The sequence below is a fragment of the Pleurodeles waltl genome, chromosome 3_1, assembly GCF_031143425.1.
Source record: "Pleurodeles waltl isolate 20211129_DDA chromosome 3_1, aPleWal1.hap1.20221129, whole genome shotgun sequence".
In the NCBI taxonomy this organism is placed as follows: Eukaryota; Metazoa; Chordata; class Amphibia; order Caudata; family Salamandridae; genus Pleurodeles; species Pleurodeles waltl.
In genome coordinates this window covers 1,116,342,319-1,116,369,489 of record NC_090440.1, presented here as the reverse complement: position 1 = coordinate 1,116,369,489, position 27,171 = coordinate 1,116,342,319, and the positions used below count along the sequence as shown (strand labels likewise).

At 44.1% G+C, this 27,171-nt stretch overlaps 1 protein-coding gene across 2 annotated transcripts in view; it reads left to right on the top strand.

Annotated features, from left to right (window-relative positions):
* CHEK1 (checkpoint kinase 1) overlaps positions 1 to 27,171 on the top strand; it is a 129,447-nt gene that overhangs the window by 18,283 nt on the left and 83,993 nt on the right. The window contains exons 3-6 of one of the 2 annotated variants that reach the window (XM_069224402.1): positions 151 to 374; positions 1,104 to 1,168; positions 1,261 to 1,330; positions 17,289 to 17,477. In XM_069224402.1, the coding sequence (XP_069080503.1) occupies positions 151 to 374; positions 1,104 to 1,168; positions 1,261 to 1,330; positions 17,289 to 17,477 (548 nt within the window). The remainder of the gene's footprint in view (positions 1 to 150; positions 375 to 1,103; positions 1,169 to 1,260; positions 1,331 to 17,288; positions 17,478 to 27,171) is intronic. The other variant, XM_069224403.1, reaches the window with a different exon arrangement.

Below are 27,171 nucleotides of genomic sequence, written 5' to 3'. Positions count from 1 at the left end.
CCAGGGTCTGTTAGTGCTTTTAATTTATGTGCCATGATTGTCTGTTACACTAGTCTGCACAACTCCATGGTAGGAACATGCAGAAGATTTTCTAACTTGTCAAATGCACCCTGAAGGTCAATTGATTGTGGCCTTTTCCCCCCATGACAGAGTGCAACTTGCTGTGAACAAACGCACCGAAGAAGCGGTTGCAGTAAAAATTGTTGACATGAAGCGTGCAGCAGACTGTCCAGAAAATATCAAAAAAGAGATTTGCATCAATAAAATGCTAAATCATACTAACATTGTCAAGTTTTATGGGCACCGACGTGAAGGTAACATTCAATATCTTTTTCTGGAGTACTGCAGCGGTGGAGAGCTCTTTGATCGAATTGGTAAGGGAGTGAAAATGTATCACAAAATAAGTTTAAAGTTATTTTCTTCTCCTTAAATATTAGTAATGGTTTCAAAATGTTCACTTTCTATATTGTTCAAAGCTGTTAAGGCGCAAGTCGAGGACCTTTCTGTTTTTATGCTAGTTCCACAAATGTATACTTTAATCAGCATGGATCCACTTCTCTGATCCTGGATTTAAGTACCTACAGCTCTTGATGGCTATACTTGATTTGAGCAATTGATTCCCTTTTAGCAGATGAATAGTGTAATAGTTTATAAGACAGTCACACAGTGTTTTTCCTAGAGGCTTTGAGCGCATGCTCAAAGTTACTCAGAAGAACTGTTGAGGGATCAGTGCTTCCCTCAGCTATTAAAATTCATTGTTTTCTCTGGTTAATAAGTCACATCTCTTCCTACTGTTACTGTAGTACCCTTGTTTAACCTTGTGTAAAAATATATGTATTTATTTCCAAATAGGTGTGAGTGGATGTTTTTTGTTTTCTTTCATCATTAATAATTTGCTATTTTATAGTAAAATAGGCTTCTAATATTTGTTGAGGCAATCACTTTACATGAAAACCTGTGCAATGCAGAGTGTAATCTTTAACATTGCCTTGCTAGTCATTTTGATGAAAAAAAACTGTGTATAAAACTGTCAAATATTTGTGATTCAGCTTTACGAAACTAAGAAACCTTGCAGTTAATTTTTTTTTTGCTGTTTCTTACAGAGCCTGATGTAGGAATGCCTGAACAAGATGCACACAAATTTTTTCATCAACTTTTGGCTGGTGTTGTAAGTGCATTATCCACTTCCAAGTTCACGTTTTGTTGCACCCCGAGAAGAGGAATGACCTTTTCTTATCTTCTGTTTTTATTTGTTGTTAGGAATATCTTCACGGAATTGGAATAACTCACAGGGATATTAAGCCAGAGAACCTTCTTCTTGATGAAAGAGGTGAGTTAAACATGAACTATTCATATTAGAGCTCCTTTGGATCCACACAGGTGTCCCCGATAATATTGAGTTGGCAACTGTATAAAACTTTGGAGCCTTGTACCTGGCTGTTTTGGCACACTATAAGGGTTTAAGATGGTACCTGTACCACAGTCCCATCTTATAGGTTGTAGTTTTGTGGCAACGTTTTATTTTTGTGTTTTGTCATTTGGTAAAGTTTCTCCTGGTAATGTGGGTGAAGCCTGGATTCTAAGACCGCTTTCTACCATGTCCAGGTCGGGCAAAGCTGGCTTCTGGCCTGGGATGGATAAGCTTAACTGCGTGATTTCCTTCTTTTCTTCTCTGGCAAGTCTTTATTGTGGCTTGCTGTATGACTCATGCTTTTTGTCTCAGGCAAGCTGAGTAGAGGAGGCTAATGTGGTTGGGCTTGGTGTGGCAGTAAAACATAATTGGCCTTGGGTTACTGTGAACAGTAGAGAGACTGAGCAGTAGAAAATTAAAGTGGTTGATTTGTAAGTAGTTAAATGTTTTGAGACTACCTTATTGATAAACAAGACAAATGCTTGGCCTGACAAGTAAAACCAAATTATCTCAGCAGCCAACAACTTATGATGATTGTAGGAAAGTACCATCTTGCCTGGCATATTACCCCCATTTTTACTGTATGTATGTTTGTTTTTGCCTATGTGTCACTGGGATCCTGCTAGCCAGGACCCCAGTGCTCACAAAATATGCCCTGTATGTGTTCCCTGTGTGTTGCCTAACTGTATCACAGAAGCTCTGCTAACCAGGACCTCAGTGTTTATGCTGTCTCTGCTTTTAAAATTGTCACTGCAGGCTAGTGACTAATTCCGATTGGCATACTGGAACACCCTTATAATTCCCTAGTATATGGTACCTAGGTACCCAGGGTATTGGGGTTCCAGGAGATCCCTATGGGCTGCAGCATTTCTTTGGCCACCCATAGGGAGCTCAGACACATCTTACACAGGACTGCCACTGCAGTCCACGTTATTTCACAGCCATTTTACACTGCACTTAAGTAACTTATAAGTCACCTATATGTCTAACCCTCACTTGGTGAAGGTTAGGTGCAAAGTTACTTAGTGTGTGGGCACCCTTGCACTAGCCAAGGTGCCCCCACATGGTTCAGGGCAAATTCCCCGGACTTTGTGAGTGCGGGGACACCATTACACACGTGCACTACATATAGGTCAATACCTATATGTAGCGTCACAATGGTAACTCCGAACATGGCCATGTAACATGTCTAGGATTATGGAATTGTCACCCCAATACCATTTTGGGGAGACAATTCCATGCAGCCCCGGGTCTCCAGCATCAAGCCCAGGTACTGCCAAACTAACTTTCCGGGGTCTCCTCTGCAGCTACCGCTGCTGCCAACCCCTCAGACAGGTGTTATACCCTCTCCCTTTGGAAATAGGTGTGAAGGGCCTGGGAGGAGTAGCCTCTCCTGGCCTCTGGAAATGCTTTGAAGGGCACAGATGGTTGTCCTCTTTGCATAAGCCAGTCTGCACCAGTTCAGGGATCCCCCCAGCCCTGCTCTGGCGCGAAACTGGACAAAGGAAAGGGGAGTGACCACTCCCCTGACCACACCTCCCAGGGGAGGTGCCCAGAGCTCCTCCTGTGTGTCCCGGCTGGGTCCAAGTGTCCTCAACAGTCCAGTGGCCCTTCTGTCCAAATTTGGTGGAGGTAAGTCCTTGCCTCCCCACGCTAGACTGTAAAGCTGTGTACCACGTGCTTTGCAGCTGCTCCGGCTCCTGTGCACTCTTCCAGGATTTCCTTCGTGCACAGCCTAGCCCAGGTCCCCTCACTCCGTCCTGCATTGCCCGACTCGCTGAGTTGGACTCCGACGTCGTGGGACCCTCTTTTGTTGTTCTGAGTCGACCGTCATCCTCAGATCTTCTAAGTGCCTGTTCAGGTGCTTCTGCGGGTGCTACCTGCTTCTGCGTGGGCTCTCCGTGTTGCTGAGCGCCCCCTCTGTCTCCTCCTCCAAGGGGCGACCTCCTGGTCCTTCCTGGGCCCTAGCAGCACTCAATATCCTCCACCGCGACTCTTGCAGCTAGCAAGGCTTGTTTGCAGGCTTTCTGCGTGGAAACAACTCTGCATCCCCCAGCACTCCATGGGACATCTTCTGACCAAAGGAGAAGTTCGTGGCACCTTACGTTGTTGCAGAATCTTCGTCTTCTTCCGCCCGAGGCAGCCCTTTTGCACCTTCATCCGGGGTTTAGTGGGCTCATTCCCCCCCGACACTTGCGTGACTCTTGGACTTGGTCCCCTTCCTTTACAGGTCCTTAGTTCCAGGAATCCATCTTCAGTGCTTTACAGTCAGTTGTTGTCTTTGCAGAAGCCCCTATCTCGACTTTACTGTCTTTCTGGGGTAGTAGGGTAACTTTACTTTTCAGGGTCGTGGGGTGGGGTATCTTGGACACCCTTAGTGTTTTCTTACACTCCCAGCGACCCTCTACACACTACACTAGGCCTGGGGTCCATTTGTGGTTCGCATTCGACTTTGGGAGTATATGGTTTGTGTTGCCCTTAGGCCTATTTCTCCCTAATGCATTCTATTGTGTTCTACATTGTTTGCACTACTTTTCTAACTGTTACTTACCTGATTTTGATTTGTGTGTGTATATTACTTACCTCCTAAGGGAGTATTTCCTCTGAGATACTTTTTGCATATTGTCACTAAAATAAAGTACCTTTAATTTTAATGACTCTGAGTATTGTGTTTTCTTATGATAAAGTGCTAAGTGATATAAGTGGTACAGTAGGAGCTTTGCATGTCTCCTAGTTCAGCCTAAGCTGCTCTTCTATAGCTACGTCTATCAGCCTAAGCTGCTAGAACACCTCTAATCTACTAATAAGGGATAACTGGACCTGGCACAAGGTGTAAGTACCACAAGGTACCCACTATAAGCCAGGCCAGCCTCCTACAATGCTTATCATTTACCATTTAGGAAAGGTTGCATCCATTTGAAGATGACATGCCATCCTAAAATGTGGACATACCAGCTCTAGGTAACAGGTTGGATTACTGAGAGGCCCACACTTTTAATAGCTGTGTCATTAATGTAAAAGTCAGAAAGGTTTAGATGCAATAAATATTTGGAAGGTGACCGTTTCACCATTGATTCCAAATGGACACACCATCAACCTTTAACAAAATCGTAGGTGTTTGAGAATAGTGTATTCTTATCACACGTGGCTAGGTGTAGTGGCCAGTGATGCTGCTTTTTAGGAAGGTCCAGGTTCAATGAAAAGATTCTTAGACCAAGGTTAACCTATTTTATTGCTGAACCTTTCTATTGAGTATGTGTTGAATTGCAAAGTCTTGGTAACATTCCTCACATCAATATGGAACAAAAGTGATACATTACAGCTTCAGGATTATTGCGCAAGTTATGTTTAGTTGTGGAGATGTGACAATGATATTTAACAAAAACACTTCTTGTATTCAAGTCTTTCACAGTAGTTTCCTACAAGTAAGAGAGTTGCTTTAGACATTGTGATCATCTCCATTAGAGATATCCCCTGAGGTGGTGATGTCAGTTAATCAAATATCTTTATTCGTTAAATTTCTGTAACATTAAAGCACATTAAGAAAATGCAAACATATTGCAAATTAAAAATAATTTAATATCACACATAAAACAATCTCTCCCAGCTACTATGGAGAAAAATAATGGCACAAACTTGTATCAGATGCAAATAAAACATGTAACAGCCCTGTCCAACAAGCATATCTGTTACAACTATAGTCCTTTACCTAAACACAGCAGTTTTATGATATTGCACTTTTCCTTATTTTTAAAACCTGCCAAATAAAGGAAGCCACCAAGCAGCATTTCAAGGGGCTATGCAGCTGCTGCAAAAACAGCAGGGCAGGTTTGCACTGTTGAAAATTAAAAACTGTAAACAATGGCTTTAGAAATTTCCTTCTAGGAATCTGATAAAAGGTATAAAAGCGTTATATGAAGGGTTGTCTGGGTGGATATACCATCAAAGGGGTAAGGGGCCAGATCCCATACAGTGCAACAATTAGCTGGGTATCCCACTTTGAGGGGTAATAAATGAAAGCAAAATCTTCTGAGGACAAAGCCATTTTACCTATTCTGAATGAGGGATAATTTATATTGAGGACCCTCGTGCATGTGAACCAAGTTGAACGTAATCACTGTTGGCTTAAGATTATCTGCCTCCCATCTTTCTGACTTTTGTTTGTCCAAAAATATTTCTTAGTCTAGTCTTTTTAATGCAAGGACAGGAGATGTCATGAGAACTAAATAAGTCTGAGTGTCCTATTTCCCCACAGACACATTTTAGATAGGCAAACCATAGGATATCAAGAGCAGCATCTAATCTAACGAAGTCTTTTACAACCAATTTTTGTAATGGCTGGCTCCATCCCTCGTCCACATGGCATGCCAGAGTAGTAGTAGTAGTAGTAGTTCAAGTTTGATTCTGTCAATTTATAAATGGCATTCCCAGTTCAGCATGGCAAATCGCATTGGTGCAACTGTGCTGTACGGCCAATAAACTTTTCGTGACGATATTTTCAACCAGTTAAATGCCATGCACATCCACCATGCCCCAAACGCCCACTCCGTAGGTGCTAATAGCCAAGCTTGTTCTTGCAGAGATAGATAATAGCTCTTTCACAGGTTTGGAGCCTAGTTTTGTACAGAAATCATATCGACCCATGATGGATTTCTCATTAGCTGCTATCTTGTTTAGCAGCATAGCTTTCCAAATATTCTTACTGTCAAATAGGATACCTAGCTAGGAGAAAGAAGCAACCTCTGAGACCTTAACACTCTTGCTAAAATGGGAGAGTTTTTTTTCAACGGTCTATCCCCACAGATCATGGTGAATGTTTTTCTCTCATTGACCCTTAAGTCTAAGTCTGACATGAAATAAATATAACCATCACGTAGACCCTGAAGCCCTTTTCCCGTTCCGGCCTCTAAAACCATGTCATTGGCATGTAAAAGAATGGGGAGGGGGAGAGTCCCTACAGTCAGTATATCCTTTACACAAGTCTTTAAAACTTTTTCCACTCTGTTTATATACAGAGAGACCAGACAATGGGCAAGAACACAACCCTGTCTTACACCCCTTTATATTTTAAAGTTCAGTTCAGTGCATTTGCCCTCCCTGTAAAAGCGGGCAGATGCATTAGAGTTGTCTGATAAAGGTGATAATACCCTCTTCCACCCATAAGACTTTCATGAAGGACCATAGCTTGGAGTGTGATACGCAGTCGAATGCTGCTGTAAGGTCTATAAATGCAAGGAAAATAGTGCTGCTCTTAGCAACTCTATATTTGCCTATTAAAGGTATTGATCCACACTGCCCTTTTAAAATCATATTGGGTGTCAGTTAGAATATTGTTTGTGGGTGCCCAATCCTCCAATCTATGCAACAGGGTATGCCCCATCACCTTGACTGTAGAATCTAATGGGGAGATAGGACTGTAATTCTTAGGCTGGAATTTATCTCCCTTTTTATAGATCGGTACAATTACAGAGGGATTCCAGTTTTCCAGTAGGCCACATCTAGTGATTGCAGTAAAAATATTAACAAGCAAAGTGGCCCAAAGATCTAGACAATCTAAGAACATGTCTGTGCGTACACCATCAGGGCCTGAGGCATTACCCCTCCTGCTTTCCTTCATGGCCCTTTGGACCTCCGCTTAATCGAACACCAGAGGGTTAGACTGTTCTACAGACTTTCCTTGCCCTTCATTATCTGAGTCAGACTGAATTGAGTAAATGGAGAAATGTCTTCTAGCAACCTTGCTTCCATGACGTGGATTTTGGTTGTGGGATCTGAGGAATCCCTAAAATTTTGGCACTAATCACCTTTCAAAAGGCGCCACTGTCTTTTTTTTTAATTTATTTTTTGTGGCTTGCCATCTTCATTGCCTGCCAAGTCTCCTCTCTTAACTGTTTTTTCCTGGCTGTCAGGGCCGCCTTATATTGTACACGTGCCACGCTTTGGTGCCAATGCTCTCATCGGAGTCCGTATATAGATCCTTAAGGGCTTTGATGCACATTTTCGTAAATCATCCATTCTTTTTCTGCGCACACAAGTGTCTATTGCAGATTAATGACTGCCTAATTAACACTGTAATGTCAGAGAAGGCTGATCTAATTGTTAGCGCCTCTGCTTGGGTATCTGGGCATATTGCTACCTCTGCAGGCTTGTGTTGGATCATAGAATGGAGGAAAATAGAATGATCCACTTTCTCCCATTTAATAGAAAATCATTTTTTCCCAGACAGTATTGGCTTAAATCCTACCTTCGTGCAGCATTTAAAAACATCCTGTAACCTCACCTTTATTGTGAAGACTGCCAGATCACTATACCTGGTGAATTTGGTCTCAAACTTCGTGACATCTTTACACAAATTCCCTGAGTTACAAATATAATATTGTTGACATACAAATGTTACTCAGGAATGTAGGCGCTGGGCATACTTAATCTACGCCCTGATCCTTGCCAACAAAAGTATTTATTTAACCAAAAGTTTTAGTGTATTCCCATATTCGTTGTCTAAAGTGAGCCAGGGGCACCTCATTACTGTCCGTAATCCCACAGTAAGGTACAATGATGGGCGTTGAAATCACCTGCCAGTATCCTATGCAAAAACGTGAGCTGTTCATTCTAGATGCTCTGGAGGGCCTTACCGAGAGCAACCATCACCCATGGCCTTTTTGTATCAAAACAGTTATAGAAATTGTTGAAAAGAATGCCCCATTCTTCCCGAATATCAAACACCAGTAGATGTAAAATGGTGGGGTGGGGGAAAGGGGTGTGGAGGGGGGGGATCATTATGAAAGTTAACCACCCTCCCAGGGAAAGTGTTCTTAATGTAGGTGGCTAGTCTGCCTTTTTCCCTTCCTGAACATGATGGTAGGGCTGGGATGCCATCATTAAAACTTTCCTTGACCTCCCTTGTTTCCTGCAGGCATATAATATGATATCTTACAATAAACTCCCTCCAGTCGAGTAGGGCCAGTTTTTTTTCCGTAACCTTGCAAAGTTCCATGAAAGCCCAACATTGTTACCATTGCTACTACCACCACTGGTATTTTTTATGATTAAGGAGTCTTAAGGGCGAAGCTTCAAGGGTAACAGGAGACATCTCTAATGGGGCTATCTGCACAGGGTTTAGTTCAGGCTTCGTACTATGTTTGAGGAGTCAGTCTTGCTCATTGAAGTCACTCAAGCACCCAAAACGGTTCCCCCTTCTCCAATCAAAGGTCAGTGTTGTGGGCAGCCTTTCAGAGAACAAACTGAAAGTGGGGTTCTAGGCTATAAAGTCCGGGCCCGCCCTACTCTGAGCTGGCTGTCGCTTTCCTATTAGAGAGACCCTCCTATGTAGCCTGTAAAAGAACTCTAACAGAACCAACCTACTGGTTTTCTGGTGGAGACTGATTGATTGAAACAGGTCTGAAGGATCCATTTAACCAGTGATGAATCACGAAAATTTATTACAGTACAATCCACGGCAATATACTTAGGTCTGTTGCCCACCCATTTTTCTCCCATCAGTATCATGATTTGGAACAACATATTGATCTGGCCAAACCTTGACCCCAACCATTGTACAAATTTATTCTTTAATCCCCTCCAGGATTCCTGTTTATTTTTTGGTAGAGGGGGTACCCCAGCCATTCCAACAACATATGGGGCCGACTGAGGAGGGAGATCCAAGTTGTGCAGAAGTGCATTATTAGGAGCTTCTTCCTGGTGATAGGGTCAGAGGTATCAGCGGCCACTATTAAATGGCTCTTTTCCTGCCGTAGACCCCTCCCCCGCCTTACCTCTCATCCTAGCATACTGCATTACACTCCCCTCACCAAATCTTCAGTTTGCATCATAGTTCAGACTAAACCATTGCTTTTGCCAATTACTGCCTCTATTTCTGTTCCTACGAGTCACTGCCTTGGATAATAGGCCCAGACACCCAACACATGACTATAACTGTCTCGACTGCTGTAAGTCTTTTTGAAATGGAGGGTCACCATGAATTGTTCCAAGGCAGAGAGAAGGGCTTTGCATTGATTCAGAGCCATATCCTTAGGTGCAAGACACTCAGACGGCTGCATGCATCAGCGGCGGCTGTCTCTTCCCTTAATGTAGGCTGTTGAGTCAAATAAGCATGTGGCCCTCTTAGTTTGTTTCTTTTGTGGGGGGGGGGGGGGGGGGGGGGGTGAGCCCAGAGCCTGTAAGGGGGAGAGATCTGAATTATGATTCCAACCAGGAGTCTCAGCGCCATTGCTTTCAGCTAAACTCCCGCTGACCTCAAGGTCCTTCAATAAGTCCTCTAGTGCTGCATCATTGTAATGGTGAACCATGGATGCGGATTGGCACTTGACCCATGTTGAGACCGATTTAACAGTTGCCTTAAGTTTAGCCTCTGTACTGCTTATTTCCTTATTTAAACCTTCCATTGCACCTGACAAGAATTTTTCTAAGGAGTCTGCTCCCCCTGTAGCTGCAGTGGTGTCGTTCATTTAACCATGGTGAACACAAGGTCCAATGTCAACCTTCAGAACACCCTATTTAGCCGCACATCAGTGCTTCCTTTAATCACATCTGCCCCTCTGCCACAGTCGGGTTTCCATAGTACTCAGCTGGACAATAGTGGGGAGGTCCAAATGGGTTGTATCCCTTGCCATAATGCAGAACGAAGGGGGTTGGCCTTGCCCTGGCGCTGATGGGCGCTGGATGGCCCATCCTTGGCCTGGGGTTGCCTGTACGTGTCCAGCGCAGAGGTGTTGGTTTTGACATTGTCGCGCCAACTCTCCTTCCTTGCTCCAAAGTCGCCTGAGACTGGAAGACCCTGCAACCAGCTGCCCCAGTGCGTCCTGCAAAACAGAGTAGGTTTTTGTTGTTTGTAGTACTGACACAGGTGTGCTATTAATAAGGGGGGGGGCTCCTCCTTCCTTGCCCCGAAGTTGCCTGGGACTGGAAGTCCTTGCAAACAGCTGCCACAGTGCATCCCATGCAGTGGTGTAGGTTTTCATGAGGTCTTTGTTTCTGAGCTGAGTGGTCATTTTTAGTACTAGGGGTGGTATTTTTAACTTACATTTTTGAGCATTTATAGATGAAAACACATTTTTACATTATTTTCCCAAGAATTTCTATAAACAAGGCAGTAATTGAAAGACATTGGCCTCCTTTTCCTAAAAGGTCTATAGACGTGCCTGAGTATTATTATAAATAAATAAATACGTTTTCTGTAGCTGAGCTTGTCCCATATTTTCAGTGTTGGTCTTGTCTGCCCCAGAGGTGTATGGTATATCCCAGGGGTATAGCCAGCAGTGGTTTCTCGGACTATCTAACCTTGTCTTCTTCTGCAGAGCTGAAGGCCACACAGGGCACAAAGGGAAACAACTCTGTGGCGGCTTGATGGGGGGCAGAAAAGGTAATAACTACTCAAACGTGAGCAGTTTGTTCCCATCTCTGCCATTCACTCGAACAAATCTTCATAGGATCTTCTTAACTGTTTGCATCGTTCAAAAATGCCATCTAATTGGTTATGAATTTTCACTCGTCATGATACAGATTTGTGCCTTGAACTAGGTTAAAAAAAACGAGTTCTCTGATTGGTAAGAATGTAGTGTGGAAAACCCACTTTGGAACAGATTATTGCCCTCATCTCTTACTATCTATTTACCAGTAGGTGGTTGAAGTGTGTGCTTCCTTCTAGAATCTCCAACTCACCTTTTGGTTCCACCGTACAGTTGAAAGCTACAAGGGCTTCCTCATCTGATGAATCATCCTCCAAGGCTACACTGGCAATCCCAGGGGACACACTAGTGGATTTGTTTTTCAGACAGGAAGGGTCTTTATAAAAACCTAGGACTAACAAGGTTTTTTGAGTCTCCCTTAACCTGATTCTATATTCCTCAGTGGTGAGTCCAAAGCTCTTAATCAGTGTTCCTTTCATGGGGTCATAGGACTCAGCATTTGTCTCAAGTGTCAGAAGTCTATCCCTGCACTTTTCTGAAAACAGCTCCCAGAGTACAGAGCTCCAATATTTTTTATTTACTTTTCTCATTCTACAAGCCCTCTCAAACACTGTGAACCATTTAGTGATAACATCACCTTCCTCATATTTGGGGACAATCCCTTTGGGGATTTTACATTCAAAAGCTACTTCTGTCTCCCTCTTTAAATTGTTGCTGCCACCAGAGATAGGTTTAACACCCATCTCAAAACTTCCTTTTGTATAGCTAAGAGTTCAACCTCTAATTCTATACTCTTAGCTAGTTTTTGAAGATCAGAATCTTCACTATCTACATCATCTGGGGTAATGTCAGAAGTGCTCCCAGTGGTGTTACTATCAGAGGGACTGCTGAGGGAATCATCCTCCCCTCAAGATCCTCTTCCCATTAGGTTTCTTTTTCTGCCATGGCACTAGCGTTTTCTGCTTGCAGATGAGCTTTTGTGAGTTTAGGGTCCTTGGCAAGTTTCTTTGCTTGTCAGAGGGCTTTAAGTTGGAACAACTTGAGTTTTTTTTGTACAGGCCCAGGTTAGGCTCCTGGGAGGAACATGCTGCCTTAGTCATGATTTTTAGGTCGCAGCCTATCAGACAGCAACTGTCTAGGTGTGCAAAAGACATCTTGGGTAGTTTCAGAAAGCTGATGTGGGGATGCGTTCCCTGCTGTTTGCCATTGGCTTTGTAACTCAAGTTTCCTTTCTTCCCATTTGCTGGTTTTATTTGCTTTAGGCTTTCCAGGTACAGTTTGTCCCACCCAAAGAGAAAGCAGTGTTCATTGAATACTTCCACAACTCCTTTTCTTTCAACAGGCCTTTAAATCTTGTTCTCATCTGTCATGTTTGCGACTGAGGTCAAATGTCAAGCTGTGTTTCCATGGGAGCCTGGTTATTTTGTTTTGCTTTCTGTTGACTTCAAAGTGACAGCCTTTGTAGGAAAGAGGAATGCAGCATTTGCCCGTGGAGCCTTCTTGCAGCCTTTTGCCCGATTAAATTTTTTATTTTAGACATAGCCATCTCAAAAGATATCTTGTTCTTCGTCTAGCCAGAACATTTGCATGTTTTTGGCAACATTTCTCTTCTTTGAGTCCATTTAATTTGTGAAAATGCCTTTTTAGGAACAAAGTACAAAAATGCATTTCAGTCTCAGTCTAACACATGGTGATCTTGGGTAGTTTACACTTTATGGCCCATTCAATGTCAATCACTGTAAGGAAATGGCTCCATGTTGTAGTTACCCCCCCACTTTTTGCCTGACACTGATGCTAACTTGAGTGAGAAGTGTGCTGGGACCCTGCTCACCAGGCCCCAGCACCGGTGTTCTTTCACCTAAAATGTACCATTGTTTCCACAATTGGCACACCCCTGGCACACAGATAAGTCCCTTGTAAAAGGTACCAGTGGTACAAAGGGCCCTGTGACCAGGAAAGGTCCCCAAGGGCTGCAGCATATGTTGTGCCACCCTAAGGGACCCCTCACCTAACGCATGCGCACTGCCATTGCAGATTGTGTGTGTTGGTGGGGAGAAAAAGGCAAAGTCGACATGGCATCCCCCTCAGGATGCCATGCACAAAAAATGCTGCCTGTGACATAGGTAAGTCACCCTTTACAGGCCTTACAACCCTAAGGCAGGGTGCACTATACCACAGGTGAGGGCATAGCTGCATGAGCACTATGCCTCTACAGTGTCTAAGTCTATTCTTAGACATTGTAAGTACAGTTGTGGCATATTAAGTATATGGTCTGGGAGTTTGTCAAAAACGAACTCCACAGCTCCATAATGGCTACACTGAATACTGGGAAGTTTAGCATCCTAATAATAAACCCACACTGATGCTAGTGTTGGATTTATAAAAAAATGCACACAGAGGGCATCTTAGAGATACCCCCTGTATTTTACCCAATCCTTCTGTGCCAGCCTGCTGCTGAGAGACGAGTTTCTGACCCCCTGGGGTGAGAGCCTTTGTGCTCCCTGAGGCCAGAAACAAAGCCTGCACTGGGTAGAGATGCTTAACACCCCCCACCCCCCAATTGCAGGAACTGTAACACCTAACAGTGAGCCTCAAAGGCTCAAGCTTCGTGTTACAATGTTACAGCTAGTGGAGATGCCCGCCCCCTGGAAAAAGCCCCCACTTTTGGCGGCAAGTTCAGGGGAGATAATGAGAGAAACAAACCTAAGGTGTCCTGAGCTGAGGTGACCCCTGCCTTGAGAAATCCTCCATCTTGAGTTTGGAGGATTCCCCCAATAGGATTAGGGATGTGCCCCCCTCCCCACAGGGAGGAGGCACAAAGAGGGTGTAGCCACCCTTAAGGACAGTAGCCATTGGCTACTGCCCTCCTGACCTAAACACACCCCTAAATTCAGTATTTAGGGGCTCCCCAGATCCCAAGAAATCAGATTCCTTCAACCTGAAGAAAGAAGGACTGCTGACCTACAAGCCTGCAGAGGAGGAGGAAGATGACAACTGATTTGACCCCAGCCCTACCGGCCTGTCTCCAGCTTCGAAAACCTGCTCCAGAGACGCATCCGACAGGGACCAGCGACCTCTGAAGCCTCAGAGGACTGCCCTGGACTACAGGACCAAGAAACTCCAGTGAACAGCGGCCCTGTTCAAAATCTGCAACTTCTTTGCAACAAAGAAGCAACTTCCAAATACTTCTCGTTCCCTGCCGGAAGCGTGAGACTTCACACTCTGCACCCGACGCCCCCGTCTCGACCAGCAGAAAACCAACACCTCAGGGAGGACGCCGCGGCGACTGCGAGTCCGTGAGTAACCAGAGACTACCACCCTGAGCCCCCACAGCGACGCCTGCAGAGAGAATCCAGAGGCTCCCCCTGACCGCGACTGCCTGTAACCAGGGAACCGATGCCTGGAACTAACACTGCACCCGCAGCCCCCAGGACCTGAAGGAACCGAACTTCAGTGCAGGAGCGACCCCCAGACGACCCTCTGCTTAGCCCAGGTGATGGCTGGCCCAAGAAGCCCCCCTCCTGCCCCCCGTGCCTGCCTGCAACGCTAGAGTGACCCCCTGGGTCCCTCCATTGTTTTCTATCTAAAACCCGACGCCTGCTTTGCTCACTGCACCCAGCTGCCACTGTGCCGCTGAGGCTGTACTTTGTATGTCTTCTCATGTCCCCCCTGGTGATCTAAAAATACCCCCTGGTCTGCCCTCCGAGGAAGCAGGTACTTACCTGCTGGCAGACTGGAACCGGAGCACCCCGTTCTCCATAGGCATCTATGTGCTTTTGGGCACCTCTTTGACCTCTGCACCTGACCGGCCCGGAGCTGCTGGTATGGTAACTTTGGGGTTTCCTTGAATCCCCAACGGTGGGCTGCCTATGCCCCAGGACTGAGACTTGTAAGTGTTTTACTTACCTTCTAATCTAACCTTTACTTACCTCCCCAAGGAACTGTTGATTTTTGCACTGTGTCCACTTTGAAAATAGCTTATTGCCATTTTTACAAAGACTGTATGTGATACTGCTTTCATTCAAAGTTCCTAAAGTATCTAAGTGAAGTACCTTACATTTAACATATTGTTTGTAAATCTTGAACCTGTGGTTCTTAAAATAAACTAAGAAAATACATTTTTCAATATAAAAACCTATTGGCCTGGAGTAAGTCTTTGAGTGTGAGTTCCTCATTTATTGCCTGTGTGTGTACAACAAATGCTTAACACTACCCTCTGATAAGCCTACTGCTCGACCACACTACCACAAAATAGAGCATTAGAATTATCTACTTTTGCCAGTATACTACCTCTAAGGGGAACCCTTGGACTCTGTGCACACTATTTCTTACTTTGAAATAGTATATACAGAGCCAACTTCCTACATTGGTGGATCAGCGGTAGGGTCTCAGACTTTGCATTTGCTGGACTACTCGGCCAATACCTGATCACACGACTACAATCCCAAAATTGTCATTAGAAACTGATTTTTGAAATTTGAGCTATTTAAAAAAAAAAAATTAAGTCCTGCTAGGGCCTTGTGTAAGTCCATGATAGCATTTCTTTTAGAGTTTAAAAGTTTGGATTTAAGTTCTAGAAGTAGTTTTTAGATTCTTAAAAAGTAATCCCAACCTTTAGAGAAATAATGTCTAGCACAGATGAGATGGTGGTGGAACTCAACCTCACCCCTTACCTGCATCTAAAGATGTCAGAGTTAAGGTCTCTCTATAAGCTAAAAAAGATAAAAACTGGGTCCAACTCTACCAAAGTACAGCTCCAGGACCTTTTGGCAGAGTTCAAAAGGGACCACCCCTCTGAGGATAATCCTTCAGATGGGGAAATTAGTGAACAGGAGGATGTCAGATAAAGTTTCACATGGGAAACCGAAAACAAAAGGTACCTCATTCAGGACTGCTTGTTTGGTTTTCTCTGGAATTAAAGAAAGATGCAGAGCAAGCAGAACAAGCATTTGCAATGCAGTGGGTCTCGTGTTTGCTTGAGTTAGAGCTATTAGCTTTGTAAATTCCTAACTGGACTTTTCTTGCCACATAAATTGTAAATGAAAAGTCAAGCAGTTGACATAAGCGAGCCTATTCAAAGCGCCATGGCAACCACAAGTATGACCGTGAAGGGGCGACACAAAAAGAAAAAAAAGTTTGCTCAGTCAAATTTATCAGCAAACGTGCAGTTATCCAAGTAACAGGGTCGATGGCCAAGGCGGTAACAAAACTGCCCCAAGGAGGGAGACAAACGTAAAGCATTTATCAATGGTAACAAAAGATTTTTGAAAGGCAAGCCCATGAACGAGTGATAGTGATGGGCATGCGTTGGGCGTGGTTGAAAGCCCACATCGATACTAACACGTCAGAAAAGCACTCAACCTTAAAACGGGAGTGTCCTGGCAAATCCAGGACTCTTGTTCACCCAGCTCTTGGATGTATTGGTAATTTGGCCCCAGACCGGATGAGGCTGTGCACCAGTGCAGCTGACCTGACCTGACCGGGAAACGTCCTTAGTTGTACACCCAGAGGGGCTGTTATGAGGTGCATGGAGGATCCAACCAGTTACACTGACAATAAACCCAGAAAGATAACTGAATAGGTTGCGCACATGCTGTGAAGATCTGCCACGAGTTCAAACTTTGCAAAAAGAACAGATGATGGACGGAATGCAGAGCAAATCAACATTCACCCCCAGTCACAAAGATCTGGGTTTAATCCATCGTTTTTTTGCTCATCACGCCACCCCAGTTTGGACCCAACCATATGCAAATCAGTCTTGACCCTGTTCCTCATGGGAACAGTTCAGCCCGAAATGCCAAGCCAGGTCCTCCCTGGACCGGAAACAAGCATCCTAGGACCGGTTTCAGGGTATCGCCCTTCATCAGCTAGGCTAGCTTGAATCCAGTGGCGCAGTGAGCATGGGACCCACATCTGGGCATACCTTTCCCACTTGGGGCGACAAATGCAAAAAGAACAGCTGATGGACGGAAAGCAGAGCAAATCAAATATTCACCCTCAGTCAGATGAAGGTTGATACCCTGAAACCGGTCTTTTTTGCTTATTTTTTTTTTATACCTGCATGCCGCCTTCAGCTGTCCGTACGAGTGAACTGTAGCAACTCGATCGCACAGTTTTTTTCCATTTAACGTGGCAAGAAAAGTCCGGTTGGGAGTTTACAACTGCTACTATCTGTAACTCTGAGAAATGCAAGACCCTATTGCATTGGAAATGCTTGTTCTGTCTGTTATGTGGGGAAAACAGGCTATATTTTGAGTCACTACATTGATTAAATGTAATCTCCACAATTTGTATCAACTACCTAAAGTACTGTGTTTTATCAGGGTTTCAGCAGCACATACAGATGAGATAAAATGCTTGTGCCCTTGCTTTTGACATCTGGGTTTTAATTCTCTAGAAAAGCACTTTAAATATTTAATTTATAATGTTTATTCTTTTAATTGTTTTTTTAGATAAACTTAAAATTTCCGATTTTGGTTTGGCAACCGTGTTCAGGCACAATGGCCGCGAGCGATTGTTGAACAAGATGTGTGGCACTCTCCCTTATGTTGCACCAGAACTAATTAAAAGAAAAGAATTTCATGCGGAGCCAGTTGATATATGGTCATGTGGAATAGTTCTAACTGCGATGCTAGCTGGAGGTAAGAAGTAGAGACGGGAGCTAGAAATCAGTTTTCCTGTATTATTCTATGCTGCTTTTGTACTTGTGCTAAATACAATTTTTCTCCTGCCTAAAGTATTTAGGCATGAGAAAAAGACCAGATAAATTATTTGTGACTCTGTACAGTATAATGAAACATGTAAAGGAGCGCTTCACATGAAACTGGAAATGCATTGTGATGTACTTAAGTGATGGAGCAGAAACAACAGCACAGAGAAATCTACAAGTTAGGAGGGTAGAAGCTGTTACATTTAATTTAATCTTAGAGATATAACTTTAGGAGATGTAATTTCAGGATTTTTCTGATATAACCTAAATGTTTTGGTTCGATCTGATAGAATCGGATCTATAGCTCCAGGATCTTGTTCTTGACAAGGGAGGGCTTTTTTTTTTTTTTTTTTTTTTTCCTTTTTTGTTGTTTGTTTTCACTATTTCTCAGAGCAATCAAGATATGCTCTTAGACTTTTTCTTGATCAGGATAGGTGGTAGGTAGAAAGCGTTTTGTGTTATGAAAGCCAACTTGAGGAGATTATGACAAAGCGAAAACAGTATTGAAAATACAGCTAAAAGGCCAAAAGTGAGGCATCTGGATTTTTAGAAACGCTTAAGAAACCTTGCTGGTGTACATCAGACCACCTTAGCACATAGTATTCTCTGTTCTCAAAATATTGGGCAAGCTCAGGGAGGGTAATCAAGTATGGTTGTAATTGCCTCTTACATAACCCTCCGCCTAAATTTCCACCTGATATTTAATCCAGAAAATCATGGACAAACTGATGACAGCAGCTGGGGATAATTACATTTTTTTATACAGTTTCTTTACAAAAAAAACCTTTTTAATGGCTTTCCAAAATGAAACATAAAACACAAAATATAACAGGTTGGCAGTGTTGAAGCATGATACATTAGCCATTGGAAGGTTTGCAAAATTAAAACAATCAATTGGAGACCTCAGATAATAAACTTTGTGTGTTGCCCTGTATACTGCTCGTCCTGGCAGCAGGCAGGCCCCAAGGTCCCTTCACGTTAATCCATTGTTTAAGCAAATGCTGCACTGGTTGTAGGAAGCTGGCTCTTTATATAGTATGCCAAATAAAGGTATACTGTGCAAAGAGTCCAGGTTTCTCTTATAAGTGGACAGGTGCTTGCTCTACAATTCCCAAGGTGCTCTCTTAGGGGGTAGTGTGGTCGAGTAGCCTTAGGCTTATCAGAGAGGAGTATTAGACATCTGCTGCACTCCAATTTCTAAAAATAACCCTTATCTTTATATATTTTTAGGCACCAAAATCATCACAATCAGTACATTTTTATTTAGAAATCCTTACAGGTTTGAAAAGTAAACACTTTGTGCAATTTCTGAAGCTGTAATGTTATCCTGTGGAGGAAAAGCATATTTTGCATACAGTTACTTTACAGCAACTTATAGGACTAATCTTCCAGACTTAAGGCGAGTATGGAGCAGGGTCCCAGGTAACACCAACTGGTAGCATTGTGGCGGCCGGGTGCACAGGTGCAATTCAGCGTTTGCTGCCCCGTTAAAGGCAATGGGGATTGATCCAGTCAGAAAGCGGCTGCACCTGGGACTTAGGTTCCAGTCCGGCTGAACCAACACTGATGCTTGGGGACACTTTTGGTCCTCTTCCCCTTGGGCTGGGGTGGCCAGGTGCAGAGGTACCCTGAGGCATCAAGTCTTTTGTCACCAGCGCACTTGCGGTAGATGGGACCTGCACAAAGAGTTTGCAGGCACTTGCAGTAAAGGGGGCCTGCACATAGGGCTGCAGGCTGGGACTGGGGACCCAGTCTGGCTGAACCAACAAGAGGGTTCAGGTCTCACGAGGCTTGGAGACTCAGAGACACCCTTGGTCATCTTCTCCTTGGGCCAGCTGGGTGCAGAGGTGTCCTAAGGCATCAAGTCTTTGTCACTAGTACACTTGCGGTAGATGGGGCCTGCACAGAGAGGCTGCAGACGTCGTCGGAAAATCCACAGTTGGCAAACCCAAGGTGGGCTTCAACTCTGAAGGGTCTGGGGACCACACTGGCACCATTGGCCCCCTTCAACTCAGGCTGAAGGGCACTGGTGCAGTGGTTCTTTCTGGTGTAGGGTTTTTGGTCGTCTGGAGTTCTCTCAGTTCTTCTGGGTTGCTTGCAGGATGCAGTGAAGCAGGTCCACTACTCCATGGTAGTCCCTTGGTCTGGAGTGAAGGCTGTGAGTCCTCCCAGGCTTTTGGAGGCACAGGCAGCTCCAGGACGAGTCGTCTTTGGCGCAATTGTGGAGGACAGCAGGCAGGTTGTAATGGTTGGTGCCAAGTCAGTTGCTGGTCTTCTGTTCTTGTGACTCTTTAGGGTCCGCCGCCTTCTTTCAGGTTGACAGGATATGATTTTCTGGTGCCAGGGGCTCCCCTAAATACTAGATTTGTAATGTAGGGCAGTAGCCATTAGGCTAGTTACTCCTGGGGTCACTACGCCCACTAGGTGACCATCTCCTGTTGGACGTGGGTATAACTCTGTCCCAAATTTCCTAATTCTGCCATCACTAAGATGGCAGACTTTTAAATTTTGTGTCCACATCAGGTAGCCCACCTTAGGGGTGAAACTAGCCTGAAGGTAGACACTCCTCTCTGACTACTAATATTCCCACCTGTCCAGGTGGCAAATGGGCCCTTGGTCAATGGGTTGGGCATCCCCTCACTTCTGAGGGAAGCCAGATTTGTGTACCAAAGACAGTGGGCTCTTTGATACTCCCTGCCTTGTATCGCTAATTTACTGGTCATCCTATTGGAAGCGGTGTGTGACACCCCCTGCGAAAGCAGGCTTTGTTCCTGATTGTCTGAGAGCATGGGCTCTTACCCGTGGGGGGGGGGGGGGGGGTCAGAAACTCCTCTGTGGTGGCAGGCTGCTTAGAACTAGTGAGTCAGCACACTTGTAGTTGGTTTTCATAGGGCACCTCTAAGGTGCCCTCTGCGTGCATGTATTAATAAATCCATCACTGAAATCATTGTGGTTTTATTAAAACAAAGCATCTGATACAATTCCAGTGAAGTCTTCATGTAGTTGGGGAACTTATTTTGACCAATATCTAGCATATGTATTTAGAAGGGCTTCCCTGGTTACATATTATATCCAAGAAGCGACAGACATAGTAGATGCATAGCTGCTCCTGCAGATATGTCCACACATCTAATATAATGCACTCTGCATTAGGCTGAAAGGCCTGCAGTAGGAGTGACTTACAAATATTACATGCAGTGTTTTAGGGGACATGGCACACAGACTGTGTGCCATGTTGTGTTTTCACTTTTTAGAGCACCTTGTCACGCAGCCTGCAATGGCTGTCTGCATGAGGTTGGTGCTGGGTCCCTTAGATTGACACAAGTTATACTGCTTCTCTTATGGACCCTCTTTAGTACATAGGCCCTAGGTACCAGATCTACCATTTACTAGGGAATTATAAAGGTGCTGAAGGGCCTGTCCACTTGGAGATGAAGTGACCAAGTGTCTAATTTTGGGGGAAGGAACACTGGCACTGTGGACATGGTTAGCAGGAACCCAGTGCACTTCAAAGTTAGATAAAAAAAAGGCACAAAGTTTGGGGAGGGGTGTACTGGAACCATAACCCAGCTTAAAATACAACTCTAGCCAACAGGCCAGGAGACTCAACCACGACCTGGGAGAGTTTACCTAGTTAGGCGAGGAAGAGTAAGGAGGCAGGCTGGATAGTTGCAGGGCCTAAACTGCCTTACATCATTCTGCCCAGGTCATTTCCATTGGGAAGCTGACCTACCTCAGCAGTGTGAGGACCCCAGTTAAAATGCTCGTTGTCTGCTTTTTCATTTTCCTCACCCATTCTCTTTTCTTTGGGATGACAGCTGCCCACCTCTACTATACCTATCTTAGCCAGGGCACCCACCAGCTTGCCCAGAGATGTCACCCACAACTTGAGCAACCCCACCATGACCAATAGGGTCAGGGGGCCTAGCTTGCTATTCAACATGGGGTCAGACCATGCAAAGAACAATGCAGCCATAAAAGCTAACACCCAGCAGAGGCCACTGACCGCTGTCAGTGCTCAGGAGCACACCTTTAGCTCTTCACTGACAGGTGAAGGGGCTAACCTACAGACTTATTTGTGTTCAGGGGGCCCGTCAGCTGTTTTAGAGTTTTGGAGGGGAGAGGGGGAGAGGGTCACTACACTGTGTAGCAAACTCCCTTCCTCCATTTTTTTTTCTGTTAGCTGAAGAGCCAGCAACTCTGGCTTACCAGTTGCCTGACTAGTCAGGATTTCTTGTGGGACAGGTTGGGCTTCTCCAATGCAAAGTTTGGGGTTCTCCCTTACTGGAGCCAACTCTCCTTGATTTACTCGAACTTTGGCTAAAATTTGCCTACCTTTCCTACACTTACTTTTTTTTTTTTCTTCTGGGGCCTACTTGCACTTCATGCAGGGGCAGCACCTCTGGAATCTTTGGGAAAGGGCTGGCGCTGGTCCACTTCCTCTTTTGGGCTCGGACCTCTGGGAATTCACTTCCAAGGAGACAGTCAAGGGGAGGTCTGTACTGACTAACACCTTTTGCCAAATAAGGGACCCAGCCATTTCTAGGGGCACTAAAACCACAGGCCTATCAGTAACCGCCCCTGGGCTAGCCCTTACTCTTTTAGTCTCACCTGGGATATACTGGTTTGACCTTACCAGCCTGTCATGCAGAATGGTATGACTGGCACAGGTATCTCTCGGGCAGTGGCTGGAATTCCATTCACCAGTAGAGCCTGGAGGTGTCTGCTTCCCTCTGGAATCTCCAACTCACCTTTGGCTCCCACTATCCAGTTAAAAGCTACAAGGACTTCCTCATCTGAGGAATCATCCTCAAAGGCTACACTGGCAACCCGAGGGGGCACACTAGTGGGTTTATTTTTATGACAGGAAGTGTCCTTGATTCGGTGCCCTGTCTGCTTACAGTCAAAGCACCAAGCCTTCGTGGCATCCCAGTTTTTAAATTAGTACCCACTTTTGTAAGATGTTTGAAGCCCCACCCTCCTGAACAGATTTTTGTGAGTCTAGAGATGACTCCTTTTTCTTTATTTTTAGAGTTGTCCACCTTCTTCTCTTGGGGGGCTTCACTACCCCTTTCTTTTAGTCACCTCCTCCATGACTTTTCTTGGATGCTCTAGTTTTTACCCAATGATCAGCCTTCTTCCTCAACTCCTGGGGAGAGACTGGACCCAGGTCCACCAGGTATTGATGCAACATTTACTTAACAGATGTTCCTTCATAATTAGATTGTCAAGCCCTTCATAAATGTGCACCTGACTTCCCTTTAACCAACTACCTAGTACTTTCACTGTAAAGGCCACAAAATCAACTGACTCTGGGCTTTTTTAGTCTCCCTGTAACTGATTCTGTATTCTTCAGTGGTAAGTTCAAAGCCTCAATGGGGGCTCCCTTCCAGAGTCATAGGACTATGCATCTGCCTCATTAAGTGTTGGGAGTCTATCTCTTTGCTTGCCAGAAAATAGCTCAGAGAGTAGAGAGCCCCAATACTTTTCGTTGAGTTTCTTCATCCTAAAAGCCCTCTCAAAGGCTGAAAGCCATTTGGTGATATCCTCACTTTCTACATATTTGGGAACAATTCCTTTGGGGACTTAAGAGTAAAAGGCTACTTCTTTCTCCGTATTTAAGTTGTTGCTGCCACCATAGATAGGTTCTAAGCCCATCTCAATTCTTTTTCTATAGCTAGGAGTTTAGTTTCTAAACCTGTCCTCCTAGCTTGTTCTTGAAGATCAGCATTTTCACCATCTACATCAGCTGGGGTACTGTCAGCAGTGCTTCGAGTGGTGTTACTATCATCCTCCTCAACATCCTCTTCCCCAATGGAGGATTTCTTTTTTTTGCCCGGGCCCTATCATTTTCTGCTAGCAACTGCTGCAGATGGCCTTAGTGGGTTTATGACCCATGGCAGGTTTCCACGCTTGGCAGAGGGCCTTAAGTGGGACCAACTTGAGATTTTTGCAGGGGCCCAGGTTGAGCTCCTGGGAGGGACCTGCTGTCTCATTCATAGTTTTTAAAGTAGTCAGGACCTTTTGTAGTATCCTTCAAAATTTCAAAGCAGTTTTAAGGCCTAACTATCTTGTAACTTTTCTAAATTTCTAAACAACAAGGACTGGGGAACTTAACCAAGGCCCTAGCAGACCAGATTAGCAATGTGGGAAAAATATTTTTGGTAACTAAAGTCACTTGTGTATTCTTTAGTGGAATCCCAATGCTAACAGAGTGGTACAGTACATGCAAAGCCTTCTTTCCCTCCACCGTACAACCAATGTAGGAAGTTAGCTCTTTATATAGTGGACCAAAAAGAGGTACTCTGTGTAAAGAGTCCAAGCAAACCCCAGAGGAGTTAGTCGCACATGACACCCCAAATGCTCTCTGTTGCAGTAGTGTGGGCTAGCAGTTAGACATATGTGATTAGCATGTATTTGCACACACAAAGGCAGGAAGCGTGACACACACTCAATGAAGAAATCTGACAACAATTAATAAAAATAACACATACTTTTATATAAATGTTCATAACAAGATCACCGGAATCTGTGTCTTTTTTGAGTTGTGGATTTACAATTTTAAAAAGTTGACAGTGCAATTTTTCGAGCAGTAATGTCATTGTGTGGACGATAACATATACTGCATTCGGGAACTTGGCAAGGACCTACACGACTGTTCCTTTGGAGTTAAGGTATGGGGTGAGGTCCAAGGCTGCACCAAGAGGTCACTTCAGGAGTGTAGGAAGCTGGCCCTTTATGTGGTATCTGAATACCGTGTAAAGGGACCAGGGGTTAGGTAGTGCGTAGACAAGGCTTGCTATGCAATCCCAAAGTGCTCTATTTAGGGGTAGTGTGGTCGAGTAGCCTTAGGCTTAACACAAAGGAGTGCAAGACATCTACAAATACACACAATAGTTAATAAATGACACACAACTCAAGAAGAAGATCCACACAAATTTACAAAAAAAGCAAGTATCTTTATATATGCTTAGGCATCAGAGAAAAATCCTTAGGGTAAGTATGGTTTTAAATAATAATTATTTTCACTTTGAAAAGTGGACACAGTGCAATTTCTGAGTTCTGCAATGGTATCATGTTCTGCAAATAGGTAGAGTACAGTGACTTACAGGATTAATCTTACAGGACCAAAGACATAAGCAGGGTCATATCTGCTCTTGCAGATATGCCCACACATGCAGTATAATGCACCCTGCCCTAGGGCTGTAACGTCTGCTGTAGGGGTGACTTACAAAAATTACATGTAGTGTTTTAGGGGACAAGGCACACAGGCTGTTCGCAATGTTGTGTTTTCACTTTTGGCAGCACCTTGTCATGAAGCCTGCAATGGCAGTCTGCATGAGAATGGTGCTGGGTCCCTTGAAATGGCAGAAGTTTTATGCTGCAGCTCATAGGGACCCTCCTTAGTACCCTACCTAGCCGTATGTACCAGAAGTACCATTTATTAGGGACTTACAGAGTGCTAAAGGGCCTAGTCATTTGGGGATCAAGTGACCAGGCCTCTTATTTTGGCGAAGGAACTCTAATACTGGGGATCTGGATAGCCGGAACCCAGTGCACGTTAGTCAAAGTTGTATCAAAAACCTGGCAAAATGTGTGTGGTGTAGCGGGGGAGGGATACTGCAAATAGAACCCAGCTTTCTACAGTACTTATAGAGCTTGAACCTTGCCACATGACTCTTAAAGCCTAAGACCAGTAATAAGAAAATGCTGTAATATGTAGGCGTTTGAGTAACTATTATGAAAATAGATCAGGGAGGTGTTGCTGACATCTGTGAGGGTCTTGAAAAGGAGTTATATCTTTTTGAACAGGTGGGTCTTTGAGTTTCTCCTGGAGGATAGTAGGTTGTTGTTAAGAGTTTGTCTACATGTAGGTTCTTCAAGAGTTGAGATGCCAGTCATAAGAAGAACTGGTTTTCCTTACTTAATGGATTACAAAAATTTAAGATTTGCTTTGATATTTCCACTTCCTCCAGGGAAGAAAATTTTGTTTTGCAAATGGGGAAGGAAGACCTATATGCATGGCTTTGTGTGTTATGCAAGCCAGTTTGAAATTGTTTTTGGCTTCAAGGGGAGCCACTCGAGGTCTTTAATGATGTGAGCAATGTGGCCTGATTTCTTGGTGCCTTTAACCATGCATGCATCTATGTGTAGGAGGGCTCTGAGTGAAGCTAGTACTATTTTGGGGAGACCTGTGAGTATATCTTTAATTGCCATTAAGGCACAAGAGAGGCACGGCCTGTTTAGTGTCCCTAAGAAGAGCGGTTTAATTTTTCTGAGAAGGCGAACATTTTAGGTGATATGGAGATGTAGATTTAGAGAAATATTTAGATTGATGGTGATTACAATGGATTTTGGTTTGGAGACCAAGGTGAGAATGATGCTAAGTCCTTATAGAGTTGCTAGTATTAAGATGTTTAGTTAGAAAGTAAATACATTCATTTATTTTAGGAGAGGGTCTATCCATATTTTAACCGTAATGACATTTGATGAGTTTGGGTGTCATTGGTGTTTCGTGTTATTTTTTTTTTTAGTGTAAAGCATAGGAGCTCCATGTGGAGGTTGATTAAAAGAGAGGAGAGGATACAGATGAGATAATATTGCCTTGTGGTAGGTTGGAGCAGAAGGGTTGGAGGAGTGTCCCGGTTCACAAATTGAGATTTGGATGTGATAAAATTAAACTGCTTCAGGACTCCAACTTCCTTTCCCATTTGGTTGAATAGGATGTTGAGTTGGGTTCATAGTTGTCGAACTGGTTTGGTGCCACATAGCCATATGTGGGTTACTAGGTGTCAATCAAGGTGATTAGGTCTGTTTGCCTTGTCATCCTGGGGCTGTAATGTACTGGCATCCTGACAACTGGGCACGAAATACACTCTTTTAGCACTTGACTGAGAGGAAGAACTTGAGAAGTGCTGGTGATGGGGAGTTGGGAAGTGATATGGGGTTATAGACTCACAACCCAACAGTTTACACAAAATCACTCAATAGTGCATTGTCCAGTCAATATTTTACTTATAAATAAAGGGAAAGTATTTTATTAGATAACTACTTAATTATTACACGAATAATATGGAATGCAAATGTAATCGCGGTACCATCTCTCAATCTGCTCAATGGAGCAGAGGCAATATTATGCGAGTCTAGAAAGGTGCAGGCTCACCTCTGGTGCAGTGAGCAGTAGCTCTGCATTTCGGTGACACACATGCCATTCTTTTCTTTTTTCTTTTTTATTTGGGAGAATTCATACAGCATGCAAAAAGGCAATGATCTTATCTGAGACTAGAAGACCTTATTTTGACTGCCACCTTTTCGCATCTTTACATATAGTGTATAACCTTTTGACACCTCAAAATACCGACCCAAGAACTGCTGGATCTAAGAGTGGTGGTTTCTATCCTACCCATCAGCGGACTCTAAGCTGTCCCATATATTTTGTTAGTGTCTAAGTTACTTAAAAATGGTTGTGTATGAATAAAAGACCCTTGCATCAATATCCTAAAATGTAGAATTGAATGTTCTATTTCTGGCCAATTTTTCCAACTTACTGCGTTTGAAAAATCTAGAACCTTGTAATATCCATTGGAATCCCACCTGGCCAATATGTTCTTATCTAATAAAGGACG